Here is an 8,675-nt window from a genome sequence, read left to right as displayed (position 1 = left end):
GTCATGCATATCGCCCTCTACTGGGCAGGGAGAATTTCTAGTTTAAAAAAAATAAATAAATATTGATCACTCCCACATATCACATCACTTCTGAAAATACAGATTAAAACACAGGAAGTCATATGGATTCATTTTATGATGGGTAAATGTGATTTTTGGAGCATCAAATTTTTGGCTCCCATTTCATTTGCATTGTATGGACCAAAATATTCTTCCAAAAATCATAATGTGTATTGCAGAAGGTCATACGTTTGAGATGGCATAAGGGTGAATAAACAATGAGAATTTTCATTTTTGGGTGAACTATCCCTTTAAAGGCAAATCTTTTTTTTTTTTTTTGGATTTTAGGGAATAATAGCCATATTGAAGTGGTAAAGAAAGACCAGAAGCCATGCACATTTAGCTTTTTATTAAAACCACCCCCCCAAAAAAAAAAAAAAACTTTATAAAGTTGATTTACAATATAAAATGAGGCACTTCTCATTTGAAATACCAAAGAATTTATATAAAAAATACAAATAAACCACTAAGGCTGGCAAAATGTTTGCCACAAACATAATAAAATGACATCAACCCTTTTGGATCAAATTATCTCAAACACAATCTCATAAACAAGCCTTTCATAACTGAGCAATAATAATAATAAAAATATTTACAAGTTCGAGATATTTAAAAATGAAATTCACAAAAAGTAGTAAAATCTTTCCCAGAACATGTCAGGTGGAACAATAGATGAATGAAAGTGTATCATGGCAGACCATCCGCTAATATGCTTCCAAGAAGAGTTCGATCTTTAAGAGCATTCTCCACATCTCTCTCCTCAATCTTCAGGAAGACCTTGAAAGGTAGGGGAAAACAAATACTGATTTTAGAACTTTTATTGAATTTACTTAATTCGAATTTAAGACTTAACTGGTATTGTATTCAACCCATGCTGGGTAAAGCGGACTAACTATTTACAAAGCCCATAAAAGGCTCTTACTTTAGTCAGTCGAGCCTCCTTGGCCTTTTTGAGAGTGAAGATTCCTCTACTCTCCAGCAGACTGCAGAGAGACGAACACTCCGTCTGCCCAACTCCACCCACTTGCCTCTGTTTACACAACTTACTGTACACTTCACACAACTGGAGATAAGAAACACAAAAACAAGGTTATCAATCACAATGATAAAAACATTTAATGCACCCTTACATGTTTAAGATCATTACACTTCATTTTGGCTTTCATGTTAAGAAGTCCGAAGGTACATTTTTTAACTCACTTTGCCCAACTGGACCTCTTTGCTCTTGCCGTTGCGAATTATCAGCAGGAGGCAGCACACTAGAAGTTTCTGCTGCAGAGGGAAACTCTCGCCGTCACCTCCACTGCTGGATGACATGCGGTCGCCGTACACCTCAGACAAAACCCGTGCCACCTGAGGAATGCTCACACGCGACACTGCAAAAAGAGGTTACATACAAATCCTATGTTATGCTTATCAAGAGATTTCATCTCATTTCCGATCTCTTAATACAATTACAGACAAATAATTTACAGCTATTTCTACCTTTAGGACTTTCTGCAGTTTCGGATGCCGTTTTCGACCGGTCACTCGCTTCCACAATCTCCACCGCTCTCCTGTAGGATGTACACACATGCGGGAAAACCTCAAACTCAATGTCACATTCCTGTAGTGGAGGCAGTTTAAAGTCAAGTTCTTTTACCTGCAGATGTCAAGAGCTTTGCGTGCATCTCCCGACACTGCGGAGACTTTCCTTGCACAGAACTGAACAGCTGCCGCGTCCAGAACACCTTCACCTGACACCTGAACGCACACAAACACACCAATACATTATTATTTTGGAATGTGTGCCTGTATAAGTGATGCATGCGAAGGCATACAAACAAAGGCATACTTGTGCAAGTCGGTCTTGGACTATGGCATTGAGCTCCTCTCGGCTGTAGGGGGGAAAGTGGAGTAGTCTGGGTCTGCAGTGTGGTTTTGCCTGCAGTCTGGGCAGAATACGGTCCGTCAGGTCCAGCGCATTAGCAATACCTGAGGAGTCAAATGTTCACTGATCAGGAGATGGTCAGAATTAAGAACCATAAGAAAAGTTCCCATGCTTTCAGTGTTTTATGTCTTGAGCTAATAGTTTAGGTACACAGTAGTATTTAAATTCTTTTGATCACATTTGAGGTAAACGGATCACCAGCTTACCAATGAGACAGAGACGAGAGTTGGGTAGATAAGGCCACTCAAAGATTGTGTAGAGAACCTCCTGAGACTTGCTGTCCAACTGATCCATCTCATCGAGAACCAACAGACTGTTACACACAGTAAGGATTAACCACAAGACTTACTAAGGTCAAAAACTGAACATGCATGATGAGAACACAAGGCCTGTACATTTGAGAGAGTGCAAAAACAAACCTTGGTCACAGTATGAGTTTCTAGATCAATTAACTTACACAGTAGGCCCTGATTTTGTCAGTAGTTTCGCCAGTCGAGCCTCGCTGTGGCCCTTGGGGACCCCTAGTCTCTCCCCCAGCATGGGAAAGATGGCATGAGAGCTACGCAAATTCATACAGTTGATGACCACAGTCTGAACTCCTTTCAACAGAGCCTGGAATTAAAAGGAACTCACTTTGTGAGCAACTACGTGTGTGTATATTTTATATTAAAAAAATATATATATATATATATCACACACACACTATGTACACATCAGCCAAGTACACAAATGAAAATTAGGGATGTGCACGAGTAATTGATTAATCGTTCTGCACCAACTAGTCGACTATTAAACACTACTCGAATATCGCACATTGATTTTCCTTTACACATTTATCTGCTGTAAGCAACACTGAATTATACTGTACTTTCCCTCTGAATCTCTTACCAAATCTCAGTTACAGTTAAAGGAATAGTTCACCCAAAAATGAAAATTCTCATAAATTTACTCACCCTTATGCCATCCCAGATGTGCATGACTTTTTCATCTACTGAACTCAAATGAAGATTTTTAGAAGAATCTATCTTCTGGTCTTTGGTCCATACAATATAAGTGAATGGGTGCCAAAATTTTGAAGATATAGATAAGTGATCCACATGACTCCAGTGGTTAAATCAATGTCTTCAGAAGTGATAGTTGTGGGTGAGAAACTGATAAATATTTACGTCCTTTTTTTTTTTTTTTAACTATAAATTCTCATCCCTGCTCAGTCTTTCTTCTTGTGTTTTTGGTGATTCACATTCATGCATATCGCCCCCTACTGGGCAAGGAGAAGAATTTCTAGCAAAAAAGGACTTAAATTTTTCTGTTTCTTACCCACACCCATCATATCACTTCTGAAAATATGGATTAAACCACTGGAGTCGTATGGTTTACTTTTATGATGCCTTTAGTACTTTTTGGAGAGTCAAAATGTTGGCACCCATTCACTTGTATTGTATGGACCTACAGCTCTGAAATATTCTTCTAAAAATCATAATTTGTGTACTGCAGAAGAAAGTCATACACACCTGGGATGGCATGTGGGTGAGTAAATGAGAGTATTTTCATTTCAGATTAATTATCCCTTGGGATAGTCCAATGGGTGTGTACATCACGTCAAGGTGTTGGATGAGAAAAGGATTTATGATGGTGTCTTTGGCCAAGTGTTAAGTCAAGTTTGGCAATACTTTATATATTTTGATTCTTACTGTATTGGTATTCAGTTCTTGTAAAGACGTAGCCCTACAAGAAACTCGGAAGCTTATCAACAGTATACGTGTATGTGCGTTAAATCTCTGAACACTGACAGAACGCATTTTATAAAGCCAACTTTCACCAATTGTTTTACTGAATAACATGTAAAATGAGAAAAATGCGATAGACTTTATGAAGACTCAAAATAATACTAACGGCATTAGGCTAATGCACATATAAACTATGTAAGTCCAGGAGTGCAAATATTTTTGCGGTTATTTTAAATCTTTTCAATATTTTCCTTATTTTTTTATTAATGCATCCTATTAATTTTTTTTTTTTCTCCACAAAAAAAAAAAGCATAGGCTGTTAATGTTAGCTTATATAAAAACTATTCCTGGTAAGATTTGTGAATAAAACAATATACATTTCACATTAATGTCCAACTTTTTAGCTTACATTTGAATTTAAAATCAATCGGTTATTTGTGGGTTAGAGTGCTTGACTACAACATTACTCAACTGCCCATCCCTAATGAAAAAGTGAAAATTCTAATGCTAACAACATTATATTGTTCTAAAAACTGCAATACACATGCAGAGTTTATTCTAGCTACAATTTCATACCCAAAGTATGAGCTTATATTTCATAGACTCAGAATATTGCACTCTTAAAAATGCAGGTGTATTTAAATACTAGTGCTTTTTGATTTGAAGTTGAACTCACCTTTTGCTCCTGGAGAACACAGTTCAGACAGGCTGTCTTGCCTGTGCCAGGTGCCCCAGAGATGTAGAGGCTGGAGGGTTTTGCTGCCACCACGTGGTTTTCCAGGAAGGAGACAATGGTAGCTCTCTCTGCCTCACGAGACAGAAGACGCTCTGGCACTGCGGTGTGAAGAGCCTGCTTTATATTCTGATAGCCCAACTCTGCAGGAGAAAGAGCATGCCAAAGATTTAGATTTAATACTTTCTGAAAGTAAAAATATTTTACATAGTGGTGGCCAAAAATATTGGCACCCTTGGTAAATATGAGCAAAGGTGGCTGTAAAAAAAAATAAAAAAAAAAAAAAAAAAACTGCATTGTTTATCCTTTTGATCTTTCATTCAAAAAAAATTCACAAAAATCTAACCTTTAATTGAAGTAATACATTTGAAAGAGGAGAAGTATCTCTTTATTAAATAAATATTTTTTATATTCTGTATGGAGGAATGGTCTCAGATCCCTTGCCAGGTGTTCTCCAACCTCATTAAGCATTATAAGTGAAGACTCAAAGGGAGGTTGCAAAAAGTATTGAATAAAAGGGTGCCAATAATTATGGCCAATGCGTTTTGGAGAAAATTATTTAATAATTAGATATTTCCCCGGTTTCAATTGTTTTACTTCAATTAAAAGGTTCGATTTTTGTGTTTTTTTTTTTGTTTTTTTTAATGAAAGATCAAAAGGATAAACAATGGAGCCGCCTTTGCTCATATTTACCAAGGGTGCCAATATTTTTGGCCACCACTGTAATATCAAATACCATGTACAACATCTCACAAAGTTAACATTGTAAGCAAGCTAGCAAAAATGACATTGAACAAAACCTACTTTTTAAAGGAAAGAGCCGTGCAACGGGGGTCTTCCCCTCCGCCTGGGGGAGTGGACTGGCGCTGGCAGTCTCCTGAGGCCGTGTGGGCGATGGACGGGAGATAGGAGACAGGGGAACTTTCAGTGGAGGAGGAGCGGGACGTGGAGGGGAGAAGACTGGCGTGTTCTCATTGAAGGACAGTTTACGAGGGGAGCAGCTCTGTTTAGGCGGAGAGCCGAGCAAAGAGATCGGGAGGTTACATCCATTCTCATCACCTGAAACACAAACAGGAGACATAGCATTACACACATGGGATCTGGATATTTTATCAATGGATACTCCGAATGTGGAATAGTTATTGATCGTACAAGCTTCACTAGTAAAGATATGAATCACTTTACTATAAAGACTGTAACCCAGAACTTAATGGGTTCAGCAAGAAGTGAGATGATTGTCTCAAAGGTGCTATTTTACTCACCTGTGCGTTTGCGGGGGCTCAGAGGCAGTCTCTCAGACAGAGAGGTGTTTTTCAACACCGAGTTACTAGGAGACAGACAAACGCTTCGTGCATCCACCACATTAGTCTTTCTTGGGGAGAGGGGGGTGGTCTGGGTGTCCAATGTTTTCTCTGCAGAGCTCTTAGGTCGAGAACCCAACCTGGACGATTTGCGCCTAGGGAATTGGAGGGTGGGCTGATTCTGTGAGCGAGTGCTGGGCATTTTTAGTTTAAAACCAGGAAGCAGGTCTGAAAACAAAAACAAAGTCATGGTTTAGCTTATAGGACATTTGACTGCAATAGTTTTGATTTATTCTGAAAATAATTTGTTTGTAAAAGCTCTGGAGATGCCATTTACTATCACACTTTGTCTTATGCAAATGTTTTTATTTTACAGTATTGCATTATATTTGTTTCACTATTGTTTTGTTCAGTGTCTTTCATTGTTGATTGGCTGTATTGATAGTAATGCCTTTTTGGTTGTATATTGGTTTTGTATTTCAATAAATAAATAAAAGACTGCTGTAATACAGGAAGCTCATGATAATCATCCCAGTTAAGAGTGTTAGATGCACATTTCCCCCCTGTTAATGTAGTTGAAGTCACAAACCTTAACTAGTTTTCAATTCTGAATGCACGCTAGGTCTACTTATAGGCTATTCACTCAGTAACCTTAGGACTGTAGTTTGTGGAGGTATCGGAGAGAAACTATTCGTAATTTAGCAAGTCGGTGTCTTTTTTTTTTTTTTTTTTTTTTTAAGAATCTGCATCGGGGTGCGAGTTAACGACAGAGCCATATAAACCTAAAACCTGTTGGCTTTTTAGTAGGATACTTAAAATAAATTTAAAAAAAAAACTAAGATTTCATTTCATTCCTTGTCAAACAGATAATTTCCCCCCTCTTATCTACCTAATCATGGCTGAATTTGGTAGAGCACAGTAATAGGCTACTTCCTGTCAGTACTATTTCCAACCATCCCGCTACAGATAACTACATTAAGAAAATAAACATACAAACGCACACGTGCTGATCCGTTATGTCTCCGACTATAAACCAGATCAACGAATATTGTACATTAATAGTGTATACTGATAGTGTACACTAAAAGTGGGTCCCGCAGTTCCTGGTGCGGGTCATTTGGCGCCAAGTTCTGAACAACTCTAAATAAAAGCAGTCTTCTTATAATGATACAGCTCGACAACCTCCTACAAATAAAATTACTATTAGCATATTTGATGTCTTACCTGACTAGTTAATCTGGTGTTGTTTCTTCATGAAATTCGTTGCAAGCACATGCAGCAGGTTTCACAGCACCTTCTCCTCAGACTGATTCGCCGTCAAACTAGCGCCAAATCTTTGCTGAACTCCTCTTCTAAACAGCTGACGCGCTGGCCTGTGACGTATGGACCCGTGTCAACGCATTTCATTGGTTGAGGAAGCTCCTCTGCTGTGTAGCAACCAATACGATTCTTAGACCCTTCCCCCATCTGCTTGACTGTAAAGGCGGGAAGTTCTTTGTTGATTTTTTTGGCGGAAAGAATTTCCCGGGAAATATTAAAGTATTTACACAATATTCAGTTATTTATGCGATGCTTTTTGCAAATTAGAAATTCAAATCTTTGGCCTCATAAAATGTAATATTGTGAATGTGACCTTCTCCATCATTTTAAGTCCTTTGACCTTAAAAAACATTTTGAGTTTTATTCATTAAAATAAAATAAAAAAAAAAGAAAGTCTCAGCGTTCCAGTGATTGAATTATGTTTCTACTCCAAGACGTTCTCAAAATGTTTGAGAACCGCTGTTTGATGTAATCATTTGAATGCTTTCCTTGTTACTTGGGTGCACAGAACTCAAAACGACTCTAAATCACTATTCTTACGTAAATGGTTGCATTTAGCTCAATGCAACCATTTACGTAAGAATGGTTTTACGAACGATTTACACAAATCTGCTTGTTTCATGAATGAAGCCCATTGTGTATTTAATCAATTAGCACATTTAATTACTTAACATAACCAATTACTAGATTAAACTAAATAGAACAATAAACTGCACACACATTTTCCCATTCCCTTTTTTTAATTTCAAAAGTATCATGTTGACGCCATTTAACACATACAAAGACACAGGTAAAATGACATTGACAAGTTAGAATTAACAATCACCCTAATAAAAACTTTTGAAGTTAATGGTCAAAAGTGCCTCAGCCTGAACATTATTAACATAGTCAACATTTGCAACTTGGCCACTTTTTGAAAACATACACTGTAGATACCATTAACATGTGTCTTTACTATTTGACACATTAAATTCCTTATGATACAATGTCACACAATTGAAACAACCCTCTTGGAAAACACCCATACTTGTAGTGTTTTATACAAAATAATCTAATAAGATATATATATATATATATATATATATATATATATATAATCCTGAAATTCAGCTTTGTTTGAAAAAAAAAAAAAAAAAAGATTAAAAAGGCAATGTGTAAATGACCTTAAAAAACCCTTGGTACCTAGTAGGAGAAAGGGTGCAGATGAGCCATATGATGGCACTACAGGGCTGCATCACATGCAAGAGAAGCAGACCTGTATACTGATGCAAAAATACACAGCTAACCGACATGTACGTCTTTGGGAGATCCTGTGGCACTTAGTGTTTATACGGTCAGATATAAAACAGGTTAGATTCAACATTGAGCAGAAACATGGTTCTTCTCTTAGTTCAGATAACTGTACTGGCTATTAAAGTTACTCATGACAAAGACCAAGCAAACAAGGGGTGGTAGGCTCAAGAAATAAATGATGTTCTCATTCTCGCATTCTAAGTTTACAATACACTATTATAAAGCTAAAATAAGCAAGAAATAATGTAGTGACTAATTGCTAATGTTCCCTATCCACAGCATACTGCTCTGTACTGTGACCAGGAAAATGA

General features: G+C 37.4%; 1 protein-coding gene across 1 annotated transcript; it reads right to left on the bottom strand.

Moving 5' to 3' along the window:
• Positions 1-425: 425 nt before the first annotated feature.
• Positions 426-7,104, bottom strand: cdc6 (cell division cycle 6 homolog (S. cerevisiae)). The gene is made up of 12 exons (XM_051676709.1): positions 6,976-7,104; positions 5,713-5,979; positions 5,255-5,509; positions 4,394-4,593; positions 2,448-2,602; positions 2,197-2,303; positions 1,895-2,034; positions 1,703-1,803; positions 1,546-1,616; positions 1,261-1,436; positions 983-1,123; positions 426-837 (listed from the first exon to the last, which is right to left on the bottom strand). Exons 2-12 carry the CDS (start codon positions 5,951-5,953, stop codon positions 748-750), a joined length of 1,677 nt encoding a protein of 558 aa, XP_051532669.1. The 5' UTR covers positions 5,954-5,979; positions 6,976-7,104; the 3' UTR covers positions 426-747.
• Between the last annotated feature and the right edge of the window lie 1,571 nt (positions 7,105-8,675).

This window comes from Myxocyprinus asiaticus, chromosome 37 (genome assembly GCF_019703515.2).
Source record: "Myxocyprinus asiaticus isolate MX2 ecotype Aquarium Trade chromosome 37, UBuf_Myxa_2, whole genome shotgun sequence".
Classification (NCBI taxonomy): domain Eukaryota; kingdom Metazoa; phylum Chordata; class Actinopteri; order Cypriniformes; family Catostomidae; genus Myxocyprinus; species Myxocyprinus asiaticus.
Note: the sequence above shows the minus strand (reverse complement) of the source record. Positions and strands in the feature narration are given on the sequence as shown.

What these genes read in the sequence shown, in the direction of transcription:
- cdc6 (XM_051676709.1), bottom strand. Translation starts at nt 5,953, where the DNA reads ATGCCCAGCACTCGCTCACAGAATCAGCCCACCCTCCAATTCCCTAGG. An exon ending in ACAAAATCAGGGCCTACTGT is followed by an intron (nt 2,304 to 2,447) that starts GTAAGTTAATTG and finishes TGTGTGTAACAG; the next exon opens with TCTGTTGGTTCTCGATGAGA. An exon ending in AGGAGGCTCGACTGACTAAA is followed by an intron (nt 838 to 982) that starts GTAAGAGCCTTT and finishes CTACCTTTCAAG; the next exon opens with GTCTTCCTGAAGATTGAGGA.